This window comes from Castor canadensis, chromosome 15, assembly GCF_047511655.1.
Source record: "Castor canadensis chromosome 15, mCasCan1.hap1v2, whole genome shotgun sequence".
NCBI classification, from domain to species: Eukaryota; Metazoa; Chordata; class Mammalia; order Rodentia; family Castoridae; genus Castor; species Castor canadensis.
Window position 1 is genome coordinate 27212309 of NC_133400.1, and position 23881 is coordinate 27236189.

Sequence of the window (23881 nt, forward strand, 5' to 3'; positions counted from 1 at the left end):
TAGCCTGAGAGAAACTACTTTAAATTCTCCCTGTCTGCAGCAAAGATGGTTGAAAGTTGGCTGCCAAGACCTCAACTAACTGGAAAAGGACTATCCTCACAACCTTGTAATTTTTAAAAACATAGGTTACCAAAGTCCCACTCCTCATGTGGGTGTGAGACGTGATGTTTTTCTCAGGCATTCAGACCATTTGCCCACAGCTCTTTCTTCCTTTCCTAATCTGAGTCTAAGATGTTGATGTTCTCCAACCTGATGGCAGAGAGTTGTTTGCCTGCGTAAGAAGAATAGTCGTGCCTTTGTTTCATCATTATTTGAGGTAGACTAATTTCCAAATCCGGGTCTATTAGAAATAGTGGTTGCGTGGCCTCACTCTGGGCCTTCTGACTCAGTATGTCTGGGATGAAACTGTGTGTGAGTATGAGAGAGAGAGAGAGAGTGTGTGTGTGTATGTGTGTGTATCTCTGTTTGAAGGTGAAACCCAAGGCCTCTTGCATACTAGGCAAGCACTGTACTACTGAACTGCACACCCAGCCCACTATTTCCATTTTCACAGATGAGCAAGGAGATGTGCTATGACTAATACAGTCTGCACACAAATCTGGGACTCTTTTTTTTCCTGTGGTACTGAGGTTTGAACTCAGTCTCATGATTGCTTGGCAGGCACTCTACCACTTGATCCATTCCACTAGCCCCAAAATCTGGGGCTCTTGATACTGCTTGAAGGCTGTGTGCTGCTTCTGTGGTACCTTCTCAAAATAGCAACACTTTAACCTAATGTCTAAGACCAGTTAGAAGCTGGCAGCTATCCAGTTCCTCTAGATTGGCACAGCCTTCCACCATATCCTTTCCAAGCAGTGAGAAGTAATATTTGAAGATCCATACAAAGACTGTATAAAAGGACAGCCCTGAAAGATGGGTCTTAGGGTAACATTTGTCTAAAGCAGGACTTGAACCCCGGCATGATGGCACACCTGTAATCAAGAGACAGATCAGAAAGTTCCAGGCCAGTCTGGACAAATAGCGAGACCCACTCAACCAATAAGCTGGGCCTAGTGGTATGGGCCCTGCTACACAAGAGGCACACAGGCGGGCCTGGGCAAAAACACAAAACTTTCTCCAAAAAATAAGCAAAACAATCTGGGCACCAATGGCTCACACCTATAATCCTAGCTATTCAGGCTGTAGAGATCAGGAGGATCGCAGTTTGAAGCCAGCCCAGGAAAATAGTTCATAAGACCCTATCATGAAAAAAACAAAAATCACAAAAAGAGCTGGTGGAGGGGCTCAAGGTGTAGGCCCTGAGTTCAAACCCCAGTACTGCAAAAAATAAAAAAAAGGACTGAGGGCACCACTCAAAGTGGTAGAACACCTGCCTAGTAAGTGGAGAGAGAGAAATAAAGGCATCGAATTGAGGCCAAATAGCACAGCTCCTCCTAGCAATTAATAGCACCTGAAGAAGACCAACACACCATTTCACCACAGACAGCAATGACCTTGTCTTACACAGAACTTCACTGTGGGCCCAGAGAGCGTTTCTGCCAGTCCTGAGCTCTCCCCCTAGCTACCACCCCTATGTCTCGTCACCCCTACCCCCACCCCCAGCACAAATTCTGCCCTCATTCAAAGATAATAAAAACAAAAAGGAATAAACATATTCAATTGGATGTTAAATTAAAAGAATGAATTTTTTTGAGACAGGGTCCCAAGCCCAGGCTGGCTTCAAACTCCCAATCCTCCTGCCTCAGCCTCCTGAATGCTGGGATTATAGGTATGTACCACCACTCCCAAAAAGAATGAATTTTTGATGCCTCCCCCACTTGACAGCATATACAGAAATGAATTCAAGATGAATCACAGACCTAAATGTAGATGGTGAAACAATAAAACTTCTAGAAAAGAAAAAACAAATGAGAATCTCTTCAAAACTTCAGCCAAATATCTCTTAAGGAGGGCAGAAAAGGGCCAGGTGCCTGTGTCTCACGCCTATAATCCAGCTACTCAGGAGACAGAGATCAGGAGGATCACAGTTCAAAGCCAGCCTGGACAAATAGTTCATGAGACCCTACCTCAAAAATACCTAACACAAAAAGGTCTGGTGGAGTGGCTAAAGGTATAGGCCCTGAGTTCAAGCCTCAGTACCACAAAAAAAAAAGGGAGCATAAAAGGACTGGAGGTATGGCTCAAGTGGTAGAGCACGTGCTTTGCAAGCGTGAAGTCCTGAGTTCAAACCCCAGTCCCACCAAAATAAATAATTTGGTTATTTTTTTAAAGGCACAAAAAGCACTAAACATACAATTGGACTTAATAAAAATTAAGAATTTTTGTTCAATAAAGGAAACCAATAAAGGTAGTCTATAGACTGAGAGAGTATTAACAATACATACAAACAAGTACTAGAATCCAGCTATATAAGGAACTTCCACAATTCAGTAAGACAACCCAATTTTTAAAAAAGAGCAAAATACTTCAACAGACATTTCACAAAAGGAAATAGCCAAATTTAGATATGCATACCCAAAGCATAGGAAAAAGTGTTAAAAAATCATTACTCATCAGGAAAACACAACCTAAAACCACTGTGAGATACCACACCCACCAAAATGGCTAGTATTAGCTTATGTGCTGGTTACACACCTGTAATCCCAGCAGGTGGGAAGTAGAGGCAAAAGAATTGTGTGTTTGAGGCTGGCCTGAGCTCTATAGCAAGTTCAAGTCCAGCCTGGGCTATGTAGCTAGATGTTCCCAGTGGAAGTAAGTAGTGGAAGTTTTGTTTTGCTTTGGTGTTTGCTGTGGTTCTGGGGACCAAACCCAAGGCCACAAGCATGCTAGGCCAGTGCTCTACCAGAGCTGCATTCCCAGCCCAGAACTGTAAGTATTTACTAAAGCTACTCACCTGCCTATTCTATGACCCTGCAATTCAACTCCTAAGTACGTATATACCTGCTGCAGGCTGAAACCATAGGCTGACGAAGAAAGGGACAATCAAAGGCATTTCTGCACGTCTTCCAGTATTGTGCAAACATGAGACTGGAAGAATATGACTCTTGGCACACCAAGAAGCTTCTCAGCACACTGAGCACACATGAAAGCAGAATGTTCTGGTTTGTCCACTTTCTCGGAAGCTTTAGGGGAAGGGCTTTAATAAGTAACATATAAGTAGAGCAGTGTTTTTCAAATCACTTTTTGTTTTGCTCATTCGGATAAACATCCATCATTGCTATGCACTTTTGTTAACAAATAAATATGAGGAGAAACAAGGACTCGGGGCTGCAGTTTCAGAAACCCAGTTCTCTGGCTCCTAATACACTCTCATTTCTGGTGGTCTGTACTTTCCCGGCTCCGATCAGCAACATATACCCAAGAGAAATTAGTGTATGTCCACCCAAAAGCATGAACAGAAATGTTCATAGCATCTAGTCATAGTCACCAACACTGGAAACAACCCCAATGGTCACTGACAGAAGAATGGCTTTGATTCATTTTTTAAAAGAATTGATTTTTCTTTTAAGCATATAGTAGCAGGAGGAAAAAAATCACATTGCTACTTGCAGCAATCTGGGTGGATCTCACATTGTTGATCAAAAGAAGCCATACTCAAAAGTACAAATACATATAATTCCATTCATAGAAAGTTCCATGAGCTGGCAAAGCCAATCCATGGTGACATGGGTCAGAACAGCGCTTTCCTATTCTGAAGGGGCTGTTACTGTATGGAACAGAAAGAGGCGTCTGAGATGCTGGAAATGTTCTCTGCCTAGATCTGAGCAGCGGGGGCACATGTGTATGAGTACTTGTAAGAAGTTGTTCTCTTAAAAATAAATCTTTTCTGGGGGCAGGTACCTGAGGGAGGGGGGTGGCATAAGGAAAGGGGGGATGAAGGTGTATGTGGTAGATGTATTTTGTATCCATGTATGAAAATAGAATAATGACCCACCTGTTGAAATTGTTCTAAGAAGGAAGGGGAGTAAAGAGGGAGAACGATGGAGGGAGTAAATCCAACTAAGATATATTTTAAACACATATGTAAATATCACAATGTATCCCTCTGTACAACTACTATATGGTAATAAAATCATTTTTTTAAAAATTCGTTCTCTTAAAATTTCTTTACTGTAGGTCTGGGAAGTTCAGCTCAATAGAGCATGTGTTTAGAACACATGCAATCTCCAGCACCAAAATGATCAAAAATTCCCTTACTATGTATAAAGTTGTGCTTTAATTTCAAAGTAAACATATAGTTGATCATAGAGGTACACACCTGCAATCCCAGCTACATTAGAGACTGATCCAGAAGGATCACTTCAGCTCATAAGTTTGAGACCAGCCCAAGCAAAATAATGAGACCTTGTCTCACAAAACTAAATAAGATCTGGGGTGTAGTTCAGTGGTAGAGCCCTTGCCTAGCATGTGTGAGGCCCTGGTTTCCATCTCCAGCACCATAAAAATTAAAATTGAATAAATAATACTAAATGTTAAAATATTAAAGTAAATATGTAAAAAGGAACCAGCACAGGTTGTATTAAAAACTACTTCAAAAGTTTTACTAGAAGTGTCTTAGATCTTGCTTGGAATGATGATTACAAAAGTGAGCACATAAGAAAAAATTTATCAGGTTGTGCTTAATTTGAGGAATATGTTTTACAATATGTATTTTGTACATCAATATTTTAAAAAATAAGCTTTAAAAAATACTAGCAGAACAGGAATGTAGTTCAGTGGTGGAGTGCTTGCCTAGCAACACTGGGAACAATCCCCAAAATCACAAGAAAAACAATAACAAAAATACTAGAAGAAAAATAGAAATGGGGAAACAAATGAGCATACCAAAAGGAAGAAAAATATTGCCACAAGATCAAACTTTTGAGCATAAATTTCCAGATATATTGAAACCATGAAAAGAGACTTCAAAGATCAAGGAAGAAAAAGACAGTTAAAAAAAAGAAGTGAGTTGGCAGAGCATAGGGAATACCCAATAGATAAAAGCAAAACCACAGAAAGATGGCCATGTTGACAACAGTACACACTTGCTGTCAACTCTTCACTGAGGTGGCAGGTTTAGGAAATCTACTGAAATGAAAACCACTCTCTAAATTTCTAATCTAAACAGAAAGTTAATAGATAGGCTTGGTGAGTATTAACTTCTCAGCACTTGGGAAGCTGAGGCAGGAGGATCTCCAGTTCAAAGCTAGCTTGGGCTACATAGCAAGACCCTTTCTCACAAAGATGGAGGAAAAGGAGGAAAGAGAAAAAGAAGAAGGGGAAAGGGGGAGAAAGAAGAAGATTGGTGCAGTAGCAGCAGAAGATATTGGGAAGATAGCAGTTTGAGACCAACCCAGGCAAAAAGTTCACGAGACTCATTGCAACAGAAAAAGCTGGGTGTAGTGGTACACATCTGTCATCGAAGCTCTGATGGGAAGTGTAAATAGGATTTTAGTCTAGGCCAGCCAGGTAAAAAGTGAGACCCTATCTCAAAAATAACCAGAGCAGCTGGCAGAGTGGCTCAAGCAGTAAGAGCACTTGCCTAGCAAGTGTGAGGCTCTAAGTTCAAACCCCAGTGTTGCCAAAATAAATAAATAAATAACCAGAGCAAAAAGGGCTGGAGGTATGGCTCAAGCAGTAGAGCTCCTGCCTAGCAAGTGTGGAGCTCTAAGTTCAAATTCCAGTACCACCAAAAAAGAAAAAGAATGACAAACTGATGTTCCAACACAAGAAAACTTTGAAAACAGTATGCTAAGTGAAAGAAGCAGACACAAAAAGCCATCTATTATATAGTTCAATTTATATAAAATGTCAAAAATGGGTACATCCATAGATGCACAAAGTCAACTAGCGGTTACTAGGGGCTTGGGAGAAGGAAGAAAGAGGAGTGACTGCTAATTGTTACAGGGGTTTTGGAAGGGAGGAAGGATTTCTGATTTAAATAGTGGTGATGTTTGAACAATTCTGAAGACAGTAAAATCCATTGTAACGGACACTTTAAAGAGGGCAGGTTTTGTAGTGTACAGCATTATCTCAATAAAACTAATTTTTTTAAAAATCTGCCAATAATTCAACAAATGAAAGGTTTAACATCCTGTGGTATAAACCCAACATGGAATACTATGTATAGGACTAATACATATCTGGGATGTGTACATAGCTGGAGAATTATGCTGAATTTAAATAATCTGATCCTAAGTTACAGACTAAACCAAGCATGATGGCTCACATTTGTAATCCCAGCATTTGGGAGGCTGAGACAAGAGGATCTAAAGTTTGAAGCCAGTCTCAAACTCATGGGCTACATAACAAGACCTTGTATCAAAAAAAGATGAAAAAAGAGAGAGAGAAAAAGAACTTTAAAAGTTACAGACTATATGTGATACAGACTGAATGTTTATATGCCCCCAAATTGATGTTGAAATCCTACCCCCCAATGGCAGTGTAAGTCAGCCCGCACAAATAGTTAGGGAGACCCTATGTCAAAAATACCTAGCACAAAAAGGGCTGGCTGGTGGATGGCTTAAGGTGTCAGCCCTAAGTTCAAGCCCCAGTACAGCAAAATAAATAAATAAACTTGAAATTAAATGAAAAAAAAGAAATCCTACCCCCCTAAGGTGATAGTATTTGGAGATACCTGTGAGAGTTGATAAGGTCATGACAGTGGTGCCCTGGTGGTTGGGATTAGTGCCCTTACAACAAGAGGCAGGAGAAGAGAGCTGGCTTCTGCTCTCTGTCACATAAGGACATAGCAAGAAGGTGGCCATATGCAAAACAGGAAGAGGGCCCACACCAGAAATGGGCCTTGCTATCACCCTGTTCTCAGACTTCTCAGCTTCTAGAACTGTGGAAATAAATTTCTGTTTATTTAAACAGAAATAAACCCAGTTTGTGGAATTGTTATAGCAACTGAACTAAAAATAGTATGATTCTGCTACAACATTTTTGAAGTGGCAAACTTTTAGAAATAGAGAACAAAGTAGTAGCTTCAAGGAAGGGCAGCTGGCAGGAGGGAGGTGAGTGTGAACAGTGAGACAGGACATGTCCTCATGGGGATGGAAATGTTTGGTATTTTGCACGTGATGAGTATATCCAACTAAGTAAGACTGCAGAAATCTGAATAAAATCAGTGGTTTGGGTCAGTGTCAATGCTGGTTGTGATATTATAGCTTTGCAAATTAGCTCCATTGAGAGAAACTGTGTAAACTGGATCTCTTCCTTCAATTTCTTACAACTATACATGAATCTACAATAACCTCAATAACATTTTAATTTATAAAATGAGGCTTGATTTCCAAAGTGTTCCCTGTGTTTCCTCATCAGGGAGGACTTCTCATGGATGGAGAGGTAGATGTGGTAAGAGCCCATCCTCAAAGCACAAGTGAGGGAGCTAGAAGTCGGTGAATCACGATTGTAATCCTAGCTACTCAGAGGCAGAGATCAGGAAGATCGAGGTTCAAAGCCATCCCAGGCTAATAGTTCGTGAGCCCCTACCTAGAAAATACCCAACCCAAAAAAAGGGCTGGTGAAGTGCCTCAAGTGGTAGAATGCTCACCAAGAAAGCATGAGGCCCTAAGTTCAAACCCCAGAAACACCAAAAAAAAAAAAAGGGGGGAAGGAAGGAGGGAGGGAAGGAGAGAAGGAGGGAGGGAGGGAGGGAGGAAGGAAGGAAGGAACGAACAAACGAACTCCAGGGCCTCTGGCTGTGGGCATGAATGCAGGGAGAGAAAGGCGGAAGGTCTAGGAAGCCAAATAGCTTCAGACAGACAAAGATGCCAAACTCCGAATGTTCTTCCTAGGAGGAAGGAGCAGTGTTTGGCTTGGCCAAGAGGCCAGGCCTAAAAATAACCGGATAAACGCGGGCTGGTCGGGCTGACTCAGGGAGCCGGGGGTGTTCAAGGTTGACACCCTGCTGAAAACTACAGCTCCCAGAGCGTCCCGCGGCGGGCCGGAGCCCGGCGGTCATGTGATCTTGCTCACGTGTCTCCGCAGCCGGCTCAGGAATGAAGCACACTAGGTAAGTGGTAGTAGGTGGAGACGGTGGCGGGTGGGAGCGTCGTGTTCCTGGATCCCTGGAGTCCCCGACCGCGGCAGAGCTTGGCCCGCTCCTTGCAGGGGTCCGGAGCCGGTCCTTGGCTCTCGCCAGCCCTTTATTGCGCCGGCCCTGCAGCGGGTGTCCACCCTGTCCTAGGCCGGATCGATTCCCCAGCCCCTCCCCAGGTACCCAACGTAGCCCACCCGTCTCGCTTAAGGTCTGGGTATCCCCCTCCCGCCCCCTAACCCCAGCTGGGTGCGCCCTGGCCCATCTCTCAATGCAGCGGCTCCAGCCCCAAGCTGGCCTTGGGACCCGCGGGGATGAGAGCTGAGGGGCCTGCTACAATGTTACATCTATGGTCTGACACGTGGGCATCGAACTTCTAGTTCTGGCCCTACTCACTAATCTCTTTCCCTCCATGAGCCTTTTTCCCTATCTGATGTGGCGCTCCATTCTATGAGTTAGCATCAGAACTGCTCAGTACCCAACACCCCCCCCCCCCGCACACACACACACACACGCAGACACTCATTCTGCTGAAGCCAGCCCAGAAACAGCACAAACTCCTCTCTGCTGACTGCAGATTTTAGGTGAAGTCTTGAGAAATAAAGTCTTGAGGCCGCAGAGGGAAGTAAGGAGAATCAGATCTCGGATCTTTGGAGAAAAGAAGCAACCCCCTGCAACTATAGCCAAGCAGATGGAAAGAGCAGGTAAGCCGCAAGCACTGCTGCATAATTGGGGGTAGGGGGACAGGAGAGAGTGAAGAAATTTTTGAAGGATGCTGTCGGAATGCGGTTAGGACCCCAGTCTGGGCTCTTGTGATGTGGCAGGAGAGGCTGGGCAGACAGCACAGGATGGGAATGGGGTGCCAAAGGGAAACCAGCTGCCTGGAGAAGCAAGAAGCCACAGGAGCTATGCAATCTTGGACAAGCCACCCAGTAGACATCTGTGTCTGTGTTGTGAGGAGGTAGAACAGGTGGTCTTGGACCTCTCTGAAGCTACACTGGAAGCAGGAGTCCCAGACTCTGTCTCCATTACTCACTGCTCTGCTTTTTGCTGAGTTGCTGGCGGGGGGGCAGATTGTGTAAGAGGAAGTCCTGTGGCAGGAGCTGATCTTTCTGAATCTGACATCAGCAGAGGGATGTTTCCCTTGAGACTGTGTCCCTTGCTTTTTGTTTTTATTTTGGGGGGGGTGGCGAGTGGTACTGTAAGTGCTCTACCAGTTAAGCCACATTTCCAGTACCCTTGGTTACATGTTTGGTGATAGATGTCTGCGAACACTTGCACTTTTCCCTTTCCCTCTCATGAGGAGCAACTGGGAAGCATCCCAAGGGTCCTCCTTAGCCACTCTGGATCCCCCTGTGGGCTGACACCTCAGACAGGATGGCTGTATGATGAACAGGACTTAGGTTGGCATTGTGGCTAAATTTGAGCAGTTCCCTTCTCTTCCTTATGGGCTATAAGGAGTAAGCCAGAGAGGGGACATGCAGAGAATAAAATAGAAGCTTTTCTGGGAATACCCTGGGATCAGAATGTGGGAAGGAAAAGACTAGGGAAAGAGTTTTTGGTAGATTCTACCAGCCTGGGTGATAACTAGGCAAAGGCAGCTTTTGGGGAAAGCCGCTTATGGCTCCTCACTACCCACTCAGCCCTGGGCCTTTTGGTTTTGAGGTGGGCGTGGGGTTGTGCCAACTTTGGACCTTGTACTTGCTAAGCACACACTCTACCACTAAGCTGCATCCCAGCCCAGTGCTTTTAATCTGGTCTTCATTTTGCTCTTCCTCTCATTGGCTATCCCAGTGCCTTTTGTGCCCATCATTACCTGATGACTGGCAGAAGGCCCTGGTTTGATGAATATTTGCTCTCTGGTTTCTTAGAGCTGAGGACTCTAGGCATGATGGGAGTGGACAAAATGGGAAGAGCATTTGCAGACATAACAAAAGTGATGACCGTATGGGAGGTTTGACCCTGGGGCCTCATGCATGCTAAGCATGCCCTCTGCCCCTGAGTTACAGCCAGCCTGATGACCATTTATTGAGTGCTAAACCCTTACTAATATTAACACACTACTTACAGGAATTTGCCATGTGAGGACTTGGAGGGGTGAAGTGACTTGCCAAAGGTCAGACAGCCAGGAGGCCTAGAGAGAGGTCAACATTCAGAATTCAGAGTCCAATTTAAGACCCAGAGCACAGTCCCGCCCTGCCCAGGGCTGCTCTTGATCTGGGATTGGACTTGGTTCTTTAAGATCATCACTTCTCTTGAGGGGGTCTCACTCAGGCTTCCAGCTGAAGCTTGAGAACACTGAAGGTCCGTTTTCAGGGCTGGGCTCTTCAGAGCACTTTTAAGATTCTAGAAAGAAGAAATTTCTTCCTGGTTTTCAAGAAAGGATCAAGGTCAAAGGAAAAACTGCAACTCTTGTGTTTACACAGAGAGTGAAGAGAATTAGTCAAGCCACAAGCCTGTTATCTGAGTTCAGCTGCGCCCAAGGCATCATCTTGGGCCCAGAGGGAGGCGGAGACAAACAGATGAATACTCTAGGGCAGGCCAGCCCTGTTTTGAATCCCAGCTCCACCACTGTCCACTGGATGGTACAGGGTAGGGTGCTTAATTCCTCTGTGAGTCAGTTTCCTCCTTGGTAATGGTGACAGCCCTGACTACCTGTTAGGGCTACACTAAAGACTGAATGAGACAAAGCATTCCACAGCTGCAGCAGGAGTGGATAACAGTAATGACACACAGCACATGTGTGGTCTTGGAGCCTTGTAGTCCGGCTGAGGAGAGCAAGCCTAGTGCAGTGCAGTGCTGGCATAGGAGAGAATGCTGCAAGGAAACCAGCCTGAACAGAGCTAGTAGGCTCTTGTGAGTGTCCCAGGAAATGGGGACGAGATAGGACCTGAGAGTGTGGCTGGCAAAAAGGGGCTGGAAGTATTCCAAGTACAGGATTGATCATTATTTTCCAGAGGATACAAGTGTGACAGGTATGGGGGACTTGTCACATGAAAGAAGAGTGAGAATTAGCCTGAATTTTGAAGGGCCTGGAAAGCCACATAGAATTTAGGCTGTTGCAGGGCCGCATGCTGGGGGCTGTGGTATGTCGAAACATACTATCATCATAGTTCCTGATGATAGCTCCTGTTGGACCCTGTGGTGTGGAAATAGTCTGGGAAACCAGACAGAGGTGGATCTAGATCCTGCCCTGCAGCTTGCTCCTGGGCCAGGGCATTGATCTCTCTTTGATCACAATGCTGTCATAGGATTGAAGTAGATAAGATACGCACCTGCTCAGTGGGGGCCTCTCTAGTGCTGAAGTGTTGGTATCCCTTTCTTTTATGTTTAGGTCTTCTTTACGCTGTGGGTCTGTAAGGCAGAAACAAGCAAGATTTGCATCGGACGTAGTTCTATGTCTGCCATCCTACATTGTGGCATCCAATGCAGTGTTTTGCACAGAGTTTGAATCTGTGCCATGTGATCTTGGAAAAGTTGTTTCCCCTTTCTGTGCCCCTGCCTCTCCATCTCATTTTTGTCCATGTAGGTTGACAAGAGTCCTCATAAGATAACAGCTGAGAACAGGCAGGTATTCCCTCAGCTACCCTGGGGATGTGGTTGTGAGGCAGAACCCACAGCTCTTACAGGAAGAGGACCCTCGAGGCCATGGCCCAAGTCAGCATCAACAATGACTACAGTGAGTGGGGTTCCAGCACTGATGCTGGAGAGCGGGCCCGCCTGCTGCAGAGTCCCTGTGTGGACACAGCCCCCAAGAGTGAGGGCGAGGCCTCTCTCGGGGTTCCTGACAGAGGCACCACTTCCACGCTTGGAGCCATCTTCATCGTCGTCAATGCATGCCTGGGTGCAGGGCTGCTCAACTTCCCAGCAGCCTTCAGCACTGCCGGAGGTGTGGCAGCTGGCATCACGCTGCAGATGGTGAGTGCATAGCTGGTGGCAGAGATGCAGTGTGAGTGGGTTCTTTGCTTCACTGGAGGGGCTTTAATCCACTTAGTTAATTTTTTGTTAGTATTGGAGTTTGAACTCGGCCTTGTGCTTGCGAGACAGGTGCTCTACCACTTGAGCCATGTCCCCAGCCCCACTAGTATCAGGTATCAGGGATGATTGGCAGGGGATACACACTACCATTCTTCCCTCCCTTACACATGGCAGATATTACCAATCTATTCCAGCAGTCCGTACTCTGAGCCCGGCTCAGGTTTCAAAAGTCAATTTGGACATCAACTGCATATTTAGCTTTGTAGGTATTACATTTATTTTGTGGTTATAATACAAAAGAGTACAACTTCTGAAATATTTACTGGTGAAGTGACAAGATAGCTTGTATTGTCTTCATAGTGGGAAAAGGAATCAGATAAAATATGATTGGCCATGAATTGGTTATTTTTGAAGCTGAGTGGGTTCTTGGGGTCCATTATACTATTATATCTACTTTGATATGTTTGAAATTTTTCAGGAAATGTTTTATTTTTAAGGAAAAATCTCAACTTGGCAACCATTAGAAGTCTGTTAAAATTGCCTCGCAAGTTAAGAACCATTTGCCAAACCCACTTTGGGCATTGGCCCAGTAAATGCTTCATGAGCCCAGGATACCCCTGGCTGCCAGCCTTTCCCACACCCTCCTGTTCTGTCCCTGCCTGCAGGGCATGCTGGTTTTCATCATCAGCGGTCTTGTCATCCTGGCCTACTGCTCCCAGGCCAGCAACGAGAGGACCTACCAGGAGGTGGTGTGGGCTGTGTGCGGCAAGCTGACAGGCGTGCTGTGCGAGGTGGCCATTGCCATCTATACCTTCGGCACCTGCATCGCCTTCCTCATCATCATTGGAGACCAGCAGGACAAGAGTGAGGTCCTCCCCAAACTGCCTCCCTTATCTCTCCCCTGTGATCCTGGGGTCCCAGGGTGGAGAGAAAGTGTGCTGTACCCCTGCCAGACCTTGCCTGGTTTCGCACTTATCTGGAAGTCTTCCCTCCAGGTCTCATTAGAGGGGCCCAGCACACCCTCTGATGGCCTCCTTCCTCCCTGTTCAGTTATAGCTGTGATGGCAAAGGAGCCTGAGGGAACCAATGGTGGCCCCTGGTACACAGACCGCAAGTTCACCATCAGCCTCACTGCCTTCCTCTTCATCCTGCCCCTCTCCATCCCCAGGGAGATTGGCTTCCAGAAATATGCCAGGTTCGGAGGCCCCACCCTAGCCTGGGTGGGACAGAGCTCTGATCAGAGACTGCTGGGGAGCAAGACTGGGCAAAGCAGAGCAGACTGAGACTTGTAGGATTTCAGGCCCAAGACCTTCCTTTTCTGTCACTGTTAAGGGTGACAACAACCCTTTGCGTCAGTGAGAGATTTAGTTCTTGTGAAAGAAGGTGATGGCAGGGAGGGTGAGAGCAGCCTGCTGCCTGGGCCAGGCTTTCCCTGGAAGCATGGGCTTCGGGATCATTTGAGGTGTCATCCTGGAAATAGCTTCCATGCAGCTCAGTGTGAAGGGAGGACTGGCTTCCTGGTTCAGTATCTGAAAAGTATCTGTGAGGGTCTAGGCTGTTTCCCAGTCTCTAAACAAAAGGGTCACACTCAGCTGTCTCCATGGCCCCTTAATGTTGACATTCCTGTATCTGTACTCTCAGGCTTCACCTGTGGGACCTCCTGGTTCTCAAGGTCGGGCCTAGAGGATGGCCTCCTGGCAGCCTGTGCCAAGTCCAGACTGCTCAGATAGAAGTTACAGCAGTGCTTTAGAGGCCAGTTCTCCACTGTGGTCTCTGAGCCATGAGCTGAGCCAGCACATGTCCCAGTGGCCAGAAATGCTGATAAGTTCCTACTGGCTATCTAACTCCCTCCTAGCTGCGGCATGTCTCTCTGAAACTTGTTTCTTAGTCATTTCCTGAGTCTTTGCTTGACATAGTTTGATCCTTAGAGTAGACGGTGGATATGCCTGGGGATGGTATCAGACAAGGGGCAGGCAGCACTGGGGAGGAACTCAGTCTTTCCTTCCTGGCAGCTTCCTGAGCGTCGTGGGCACCTGGTATGTCACTGCCATCATTATTATCAAATACATCTGGCCAGATAAAGAAATGACCTCAGGGGACATCTTGACCAGGTGAGAGAGGGTCCCTGGGAAGCAATGGGGTAGAAGCTGCCACCTGGGCCCTAGTTGGTGCTAGGTCAGGCATCCAAAGGCCACACAGGGGCACTTCCTGAGGCTTATTAGCTCATCAGGACTGACTGATCCACCATTGTAGGAGTGAAGAGAGAGGTCCTGCTCTTTTTTTACCAGAAAGAAAGTGAGAGCCAGAGGCATGAGGTGACTCTGCAACCAACATCCAACAGATCTACCAATGCTAGATGAGGCTGGAGAGACTGCCAGGGCAGAATTGCACATTTTCCCAACTGTGCTTATCGATCAGTTCTATATTTTCTCTACAAGGATGAATCTGTTTGTCATTTTTTTTCTCCAAAGTTTCTTTTTCTTTCTTTCTTTCTTTTTTTAAATGAACAAACCAGAAAAGCAAATCCTCAGTCCAGGAACCAGAAATTCTAGATTTGGGTCCTAGGAGGGCCTTAAAGAGCCTCAGTTTACTGAACTCTCTTGTTCCTAGATTTATGTGTGTTTGATGTGTAGAATGTTGGTTGCTGGAGGCCACGGGATGAATGAAGAGTAAGGGTTGTGGGAAATGACTCTGGCAGCTCTGAGGGGTTCACAGGTAACTATTCATTGTTTGTCTTCAGGCCAGCTTCCTGGGTTGCTGTGTTCAATGCCATGCCTACCATCTGCTTTGGATTTCAGGTGCTACCTACAAGGTTCCCTTAGCTCACCCCTCACCCTGGGATGGAACCCACATTACAAGGAGGATGGGGGAAATTCTGGGAGAAGGGATAAAGCAGGGGCCTCAGGACTTGCCTCTTGTCCCCGAGGCGTTTGTCCCCAAGGTACCACCTTCTGCACCCTGGGGGTAAAGTCACTTCACCACATGACCATGTCTTTTACCTGGACAGTGCCATGTGAGCAGTGTGCCCGTCTTCAACAGCATGCGGCAGCCTGAGGTGAAGACCTGGGGCGGGGTAGTGACAGCTGCCATGGTCATAGCCCTGGCTGTCTACATGGGCACAGGTGAATGCTCTCCTTCAGGCTCTGGGTGACTTGGACTCAAGGCCTCTAGCCAACCTTTCCTAGGGATAGCCCTGTACTTCCAGCCTAATAAACACTTTTGTAGACATTGACTTGAATCTGGGATGCCTGGGGAAGTTCATCTATTCATTCAATGTTCTAAATAGTGTCAGGAGGTGTTGAGGGGGCACATGGAGAAGGGTGGTCCTGGTCCTGAGCCCAGGGGCTTGACAGTCTCATTGAAGAGACAGTGGGAGAGAGTGAATAAGGAATCACTAAGGGATTCCAAACAGTGGCTGGTGCTGTTACGACGGTGATACTGGGGAGGGGTAAACAGGACAGTGTAGAGGTGGCCTTCACAAAAGCTCCTCTCTGAAGAGGTGCCATTTGGGGAGGCCCAAATGATGAGAATGTTCCAGAGTATAAAGAGCTGGGGAAGAATGTTCCAGACTAAGAAACTGCAGAATGCCAAGTCCCTAAGGCAGGGACATCCCTGAGGAAGTCTGCATAGCTAGAGTACAGGGATTGGGGCAGTAAGGCCAGGCAGTAATGGGGAAGGTGTCTGAGAGGAAGTGTTGCATGCAGGGGAGTGGCTGGGGAAAGAAGGCTCTGCTTGCTTCATGGATGGTTTGGGCTAGGATGGGACTGGGAGGCTGGAAAGAAGGGCCCAGAGATCTGAAGCCACAGACTAGAACAGAAAAGGGAAACAGGCCAACTCTCTGTTCTCTTGGGACTCATGTTCTAGCTGAGAAGACAGACAGTTCAGACAGATGAGTATTCTGAAGAAAATAGAGGACTGGAGGTGTGGCTCAAGTGGTAGAGCACCTTCATTGCAAGTTGAAAGCCCTAAGTTCAAACCCCATTTCCACCAAGAAAAAAAAATATACCAATTGGTCATAAAGGAATTTAGCCAGGCTCTGGTTGCTCATGCCTATCTCAAAAATACCCAACACAAAAAAGGCTGGCAGAGTGGCAACAGTGCCTGGGGCTGGGGGTAATTGTAGATTGGCGGGATGGGGGCTTTCAGTCTTCTTTGAAGATAGGACATCTGATCTGAGACCTGATTAATGAGATGGCAGCATGAAGATCTGAGCAGACAGAATAATCAGTGCAGAAGTCAGGAATATGCTGGGCAAGTTCAAGTTCAGAAGGGTGGCAGTGTGGGGGAGGAGGGACTCTAGCAAGGGGGGATCTGGGAGATGTCTGCTCCCAGCTCAGCTACCCCTAAGGTGAGGCTCAGTCGAAGCCTCTGAGCTGGTCCAGCACCTGCCCTCCCTTGCTGACATTGTACCTAGCAGGAAGTGGCTGGTCCACCCCTCACCCTGACCTAGCCCCCTTGTCCTTGCCCACAGGCATCTGTGGCTTCCTGACCTTTGGAGCTGCTGTGGACCCAGATGTACTCCTGTCCTACCCCTCAGAGGACATGGCGGTAGCTGTTGCCCGAGCCTTCATCATCCTGAGCGTGCTTACCTCCTACCCCATCCTGCACTTCTGTGGGCGGTGAGCCCCCTCCCCACTCTGCTTGAGCCCTTGGCCTTGTGTAAGCCCATTCTGTGGAAGGAGAAACTGAAGCCTGTAGGAAAAAGACTGTGCCTAGGATGACCCTCCAAAACAGTCTTGGAGTACCTTTTGTCCCAGGGTCACCAGACCATTCTGTGAGTCCTGCAAGAATCTCCAGTCCAGATCCTTCCCTGAGCTTTTACCCGGACACCCATCCTTTTAGATAACCCCAAATGGTTACTTTTTTTTTTTTGACGGTTACTTTGAAGGAGAATATTGTCCATCTCCACATGGTGAGACAAAGCCCATCACATTCACCATCTCTTCCAGTTCACGGCTGGAAGGCCCATGAACATGTGGGAGGCCCATGTTACAGAAGAGGACATGGGCTCAGGGTCACGGCCCTACCCGCAATCTGCCCAGTTCAGGGTCTGGCTCCTGTCTGCTAGAGGTGGGGGGCATTAGCAGGGGCGCCCCTGAGTTCCTCTTCATGTGGGCAGGGCGGTGGTCGAAGGCCTGTGGCTGCGCTACCAGGGGACGCCGGTGGAGGAGGACGTTGGGCGGGAGCGGCGTCGGCGTGTGCTGCAGACACTGACATGGTTCCTGCTCACCCTGCTGCTGGCGCTCTTCATCCCTGACATTGGCAAGGTCATCTCTGTCATCGGAGGCCTGGCTGCCTGCTTCATCTTCGTCTTTCCAGGTGTGGACTGTTTCAGCTCTTTTGCATGACCTCCCTCAGTTTCCCACTAACTCAAAACCCACTGGGGAAAGTAAGCTCAGCCTGTCCTACTCACCCATCAATGCTGTCAGAGCATTGACTCCTGAGGAAAGGTAGGATCTTCCCTTCTCTAGGAGATATGAGGCTCAGGTAGTACAGACTTGCCCAGAAGTTAACAAACTCAACTATTAAGTATCACACCTTTTCAAACTCATTGGCTTGGGGTCAGAGCCTGTATTTTTACCCTTCATTCAAGTTTGTGTTCCTCCTTGACTCTCTGGGATGTGTCTGTCTGGTTTCACCCAGAACAGCCCAGAAGGAAAGGAGCCAAGGGGTGGTACTCTGATGCCAAATCAGGAGACCTAAATTCTAGACACAGGTCAGCCTGTATCTTCCTGGGAAACTCCTTTCTGCCTGGCCATGAGTACCATCTGTGTCCACTTGTTTCTATGCAAGGGGGTCTCCTTGAAAGCCCTTCCCCCTGGGCTTGGAGCAAGGGAGCCATGTCTGCTTAGGAGTCCATGGGGAGGGACCCTGCAGTGTGAGCTACCACTGAGTCACTATTCAGTGCTGTCCCTTCAGTTGTGTCCTGTGTGCAGCCTAAGGGGAGCTTGCCAGGTGCTGGGAAGTTCTGGGAGAGCAGAAGCCAGGCCACCAGCTGGGTGTGGAGTGGGGGGTAGAGGTGGAATCTCTAGAGGAGTAAACAGGCCTTTCTCCACCACTGCCACTGCTTCCCAGCTAAGGGGGAGGCCAGGCTGAGGAAGGGAACCAGCCCCTTCCCCCTCCAAACTCAGAGCCACCTTTTCTATTCCAGGGTTGTGCCTCATTCAAGCCAAACTATCAGAAATGGAGGAGGTCAAGCCAGCCAGGTAAAATAGGGCCAGTCCTAGGGCTTCTTGGTGAAGTACGGTTGGGAGAACAGGGAAGAGCCTTTAATATGTACAGTCAAGAGACCAACCCAGACCAGCTGTAACAATTCAAATACTACTGAAGGACTTTAGAAAAAAGTGGGAATCTCTCTTCTCCCATAGCCCACTCCTACCATGCTCCTCCCTTGGGTAGTTCTGTGTTATCCCAATGGTCTGTGCCCTTCTACACTTGTCTTGCATGTATATGTATCTGAGTACACAAAACTATTCAGTATACACAGGCACAGAGGCTTTGTATAGTTTTTTTGTTGTTGTTATTTCTGATATAGGGAATCAATATATAGCCCATGGTAGCCTTGAACTTGAAATCTTTCTGCCTTAACCTCCCAAGGGCTGAGATTATATGCATATACCACCATGCCAGGCTTATTGTATATAGTTCTGTTTTATCAAAAATGGTTTCATGGCCAAACATGGTGCTGAATACCTGTAATCCCAGAAATAAGGAAGCTGAGGCAGGTGGATTACAAGTTCAAGGCCAGCCTAGTTTACATAGTGACATCCTCTTGCTCAAAAAAAGTTTGTGCCAGACACACTTTTCTGCCTGTTTGGGTTTTTTTCACTTAATCACACCTTGGAGATCTGCTGCTGCCTTTTTTTTTTTTTTTGAAAGGGTCTTGTGTAGTCCAGGCTGGCCTCAAACTGGATCCTCCTGCCTCAGCCTCCCTAGTGCTGGAGTGTGTATTTGCATGTCTAGCCCTTCCTTTTTTTTAATGGCTTTGAGAGCATGTTGTGAGTACTCACACATCTTGGCACATCTGTTCAGTGGTTTGGGTAGAATCAGTTCTTGGAAGGAAATTGGCTCATGGGGATGTTTATTTTACTTTGGTACATGGGTTCAAATTGCCCTACACTGGCAGTGCAGAGTCCCAGCAACAGGGAATGGCAGTACCTTTGTCTCCATTGCCAGTGCTGCACATATGTTAGGTTAGACTTGTGACTGAAAAATATCATCTTGCTTTAATATACATAGTTCCCTGTGTAGTGGAGAGGTTAAACAAAGGTTGCATGTTTTAAGAAAAATTATTCCAGCACTAGGGAGGTAGCTCAGTGGTGGAGTGCATGCTTACCTAGCATGCCTAAAGCCCTGGGTTTCAACCCCAGCACTGCAAAAAGAAAAAAGAAAAATTACACCATAATAATACTTGTATCCCAGCACTTAGGAGGCTGAGGCAGTAGAATCAGGAGTTCAGTGCTGACTTGGGCTACAAAACCCGTCTCAAAAACAAAAACAGAGGCTAGCGATGTGGCTTAAGCTGTAAAGCGCCTGCCTAGCAATTGGGAAGCCCTGAGTTCAAACTTCAGTGCTGCCAAAAAATAAAAATGGGCTGGAGATGCGGCTCAAATGGTAAAGCACCTGCCCAATAGGTGCAAGGGCCTGAGTTCAAATACCAGAACTGGGGGGGTGGGGGGATGACAGACTTATTCATTATAAAGCTTAAAAACACAGACACGTCTAAAGAAGAAAATGAACCTCACCCTTCATCTTAATACCAAGTGATAACCCTGTTTCTGTTTCTTGCTGTTTGTTTGTTTGTTTGTTTGTTTTTTGGTGGCACTGGGGTTTGAACTCAAGGCCTCCCTCTTGCTAAGCAGGCATTCTTATCGCTTGACCCACTCCCATCAGCCCTTTTTTGTTTTTTTTGTTTGTTTGTTTGTTTGTTTATTATTCATATGTGCATACAAGGCTTGGGTCATTTCTCCCCCCGCCCCCACCCCTTCCCTTACCACCCACTCCGCCCCCTCCCTCTCCCCCCCACCCCCTCAATACCCAGCAGAAACTATTTTGCCCTTATTTCTAATTTTGTTGTAGAGAGAGTATAAGCCATAATAGGAAGGAACAAGGGTTTTTGCTGGTTGAGATAAGGATAGCTATACAGGGAGTTGACTTACATTAATTTCCTGTGCGTGGGTGTTACCTTCTAGGTTAATTCTTTTTGATCTAACCTTTTCTCTAGTTCCTGGTCCCCTTTTCCTATTGGCCTCAGTTGCTTTTAAAGTATCTGCTTTAGTTTCTCTGCGTTAAGGGCAACAAATGCTAACTAATTTTTTAGGTGTCTTACCTATCCTCACACCTCCCTTGTGTGCTCTCGCTTTTATCATGTGCTCAAAGTCCAATCCCCTTGTTGTGTTTGCCCTTGATCTAATGTCCACATATGAGGGAAAACACGATTTTTGGTCTTTTGGGCCAGGCTAACCTCACTCAGAATGATGTTCTCCAATTCCATCCATTTACCTGCGAATGATAACATTTCGTTCTTCTTCATGGCTGCATAAAATTCCATTGTGTATAGATACCACATTTTCTTAATCCATTCGTCAGTAGTGGGGCATCTTGACTGTTTCCATAACTTGGCTATTGTGAATAGTGCTGCAATAAACATGGGTGTGCAGGTGCCTCTGGAGTAACCTGTGTCAGAGTCTTTTGGGTATATCCCCAAGAGTGGGATTGCTGGATCAAATGGTAGATCAATGTCTAGCTTTTTAAGTAGCCTCCAAATTTTTTTCCAGAGTGGTTGTACTAGTTTACATTCCCACCAACAGTGTAAGAGGGTTCCTTTTTTCCCCGCATCCTCGCCAACACCTGTTGGTGGTGGTGTTGCTAATGATGGCTATTCTAACAGGGGTGAGGTGGAATCTTAGTGTGGTTTTAATTTGCATTTCCTTTATTGCTAGAGATGGTGAGCATTTTTTCATGTGTGTTTTGGCCATTTGAATTTCTTCTTTTGAGAAAGTTCTGTTTAGTTCACTTGCCCATTTCTTTATTGGTTCATTAGTTTTGGGAGAATTTAGTTTTTTAAGTTCCCTATATATTCTGGTTATCAGTCCTTTGTCTGATGGGTAGCTGGCAAATATTTTCTCCCACTCTGTGGGTGTTCTCTTCAGTTTAGAGACCATTTCTTTTGATGAACAGAAGCTTTTTAGTTTTATGAGGTCCCATTTATCTATGCTATCTCTTAGTTGCTGTGCTGCTGGGGTTTCGTTGAGAAAGTTCTTACCTATACCTACTAACTCCAGAGTAGTTCCTACTCTTTCCTGTATCAGCTTTAGAGTTTGTGGACTGATATTAAGATCCTTGATCCATTTTGAGTTAATCTTGGTATAGGGTGAAATACATGGATCTAGTTTCAGTTTTTTGCAGACTGCTAACCAGTTTTCCCAGCAGTTTTTGTTGAAGAGGCTGCTATTTCTCCATCGTATATTTTTAGCTCCTTTGTCAAAGACAAGTTGGTTATAGTTGTGTGGCTTCATATCTGGGTCCTCTGTTCTGTTCCACTGGTCTTCATGTCTGTTTTTGTGCCAGTACCATGCTGTTTTTATTGTTATTGCTTTGTAATATAGTTTGAAGTCAGGTATCGTGATACCTCCTGCATTGTTCTTTTGACTGAGTATTGCCTTGGCTATTCGTGGCTTCCTGTGTTTCCATATAAATTTCACGGTAGATTTTTCGATCTCTTTAATGAATGTCATTGGAATTTTGATGGGAATTGCATTAAACATGTAGATTACTTTTGGGAGTATCAACATTTTTACTATGTTGATTCTACCAATCCATGAGCATGGGAGATCTCTCCACTTTCTATAGTCTTCCTCAATCTCTTTCTTCAGAAGTGTATAGTTTTCCTTGTAGAGGTCATTCACATCTTTTGTTAGGTTTACACCTAGGTATTTGATTTTTTTTGAGGCTACTGTAAATGGAATTGTTTTCATACATTCTTTTTCAGTTTGCTCATTGTTAGTGTATAGAAATGCTAATGATTTTTCTATGTTGATTTTATATCCTACCTTGCTATAGCTATTGATGATGTCTAGAAGCTTCTGAGTAGAGTTTTTGGTCTTTAAGGTATAGAATCATGTCGTCTGCAAATAGGGATGTTTTGACAGTTTCTTTACCTATTTGTATTCCTTTTATTCCTTCTTCTGGCCTAACTGCTCTGCCATCAGCCATTTTTTGTGAAGGGGTTTTTCGACATAGGTTCTTGCAAACTACTTGCCCAGACTGGCTTTAAACCATGGTCCTCCTGATCTCTGCCTCCTGAGTAGCTAGGATTACAACATGAGCCACCAGCGCTGACCCTGTTTCTGCTTTTGATGCTCGTAATTGCAGGTATCTCTGCTTTTTATTTCTTTTTAAATGAAATGGATCATATTCCATATGACCTGCTTTTTCCTGAACATCTTCCCATTCAAAGACCTGTATTCTAACTTTGGTCCTGTCCTTATCATGCCATGATCAATCAATCCCATTAGGTCTTGGTCTCCTTACCTTTAGACTAGGGAAAATACCCCGGGCCCCACATACCTTTTTACGGAAAAATCCTTAAGAACTCAGAAATGTTCTACCAATAGATGTGGTATAACCAGTTTTGATACTTAGCTGATATATAAGTCTACAGAGTCCTGAATAGGATGACTGATCAGGCTCCTCTTATCCTCTGCTCTATAGCTGGTGGGCATTGGTCAGTTACGGAGTCCTCTTGGTCACCCTGGGAGCCTTCATCTTCGGCCAGACCACAGCCAACGCCATTTTTGTGGATCTCTTGGCATAACCACTGCCTCCCAGGAAACACACAACCTTGGCCCTTGGACCCAGAAGCCTATCTCTCAGAGCTGTGGGGCCACCCCAAGTACATCATTCCAGCTGGTGGAATGGCAACTGGACATCCTTTTCCAGAGACAGTTCTGGGGCGGAATCCACCCATATTTGTGGACAGTTCAATCCCAGCGTCGTTCCTCCTCTTCAGCCCCAGCAGTGCATGGATGGTGGCAAGAGTCTCATGTCACAGAGGAGTTTTCTCCCCTCACACCTCTCAACTTCTCCATGCCTGATTCCATGGATGGAGAGGGTCAATGGGTCTTGGAAGGACCCCATTCTTACTTTCCTCTGGAGAAAGACTGGGCAAAAGGCCGGCATCCTCCCCAGAGCAGCCTGCCTTTGTAAGGACTGTGCTCAGTACCCCAGGACTCAGCACCTGCTCCTGTCCATCAGCAGCTATGGCCAGTGATGGCCTCTCCTGCAATCTGTCAACTTCCAAAGGTGTCACTCAAGTTATACAAATGCACAGAGACAGGTAGATGCAGACCCTGTCCACTCCCCACTGGGCCCCCAGCAAGCCTGATAGCTTTTCTCCCATGGCTAATTGACATTGCCCAAGTCTTTAAGGGCCTCATCCTGACTCTTTCGCCAAACCTGATGGTCCAGGTGGGCATCCCTCCTCCATACCCCCAGACATCACAAAGTCTAATGTTTACAAATGGTGCCACCCTGGCTCAGAAACCAGGGGCTGCCTGTGCCACGGTGCTGTGTACTCCTCTGTTTGCTTTCCCCAAGGCTGAGGGATCTGTTTTTTCTCTCAGATTCCAGATGGACTTCTCTGTTCAGAGGCTCATAGTGGGTGATGAAGGATGCTGGGAACCTTTTAGATCCTCCATGTGGGCTGGGCTGGCTAGAATCCAGGTGAAGCTCTGACACCATCTTTCTCAGTGATTGTTTCACTTCTCCCTGACCCTCCTCTTCCCTCTCCCCAGTCAACATAGCCTGAGTACCCAGAGAGGAAAAAAGGGGAAAAGGACAGCTGGGACCTGGAAGTTTCTCCTATCTGGATCTTGCTCCCTC

General features: G+C 46.3%; 1 protein-coding gene across 2 annotated transcripts; it reads left to right on the top strand.

Annotated features, from left to right (window-relative positions):
* Nucleotides 1-7926: 7926 nt before the first annotated feature.
* On the top strand, nt 7927-22957 carry Slc38a7 (solute carrier family 38 member 7). Of its 2 annotated transcripts, none has more exons than XM_020172724.2 (12): nt 7927-7996; nt 8598-8724; nt 11550-11938; nt 12664-12862; nt 13049-13193; nt 14011-14109; nt 14739-14796; nt 15006-15120; nt 16470-16617; nt 17118-17317; nt 18150-18204; nt 22712-22957. In XM_020172724.2, the coding sequence occupies exons 3-12, from the start codon at nt 11669-11671 to the stop codon at nt 22812-22814; spliced, it is 1392 nt and encodes a 463-aa protein (XP_020028313.1). In that variant the 5' UTR covers nt 7927-7996; nt 8598-8724; nt 11550-11668; the 3' UTR covers nt 22815-22957. The 2 variants fall into 2 exon arrangements, with proteins under 2 accessions (XP_020028313.1, XP_020028315.1); XM_020172726.2 differs by lacking the exon at nt 7927-7996 and adding an exon at nt 8007-8199.
* Nucleotides 22958-23881: the final 924 nt, after the last annotated feature.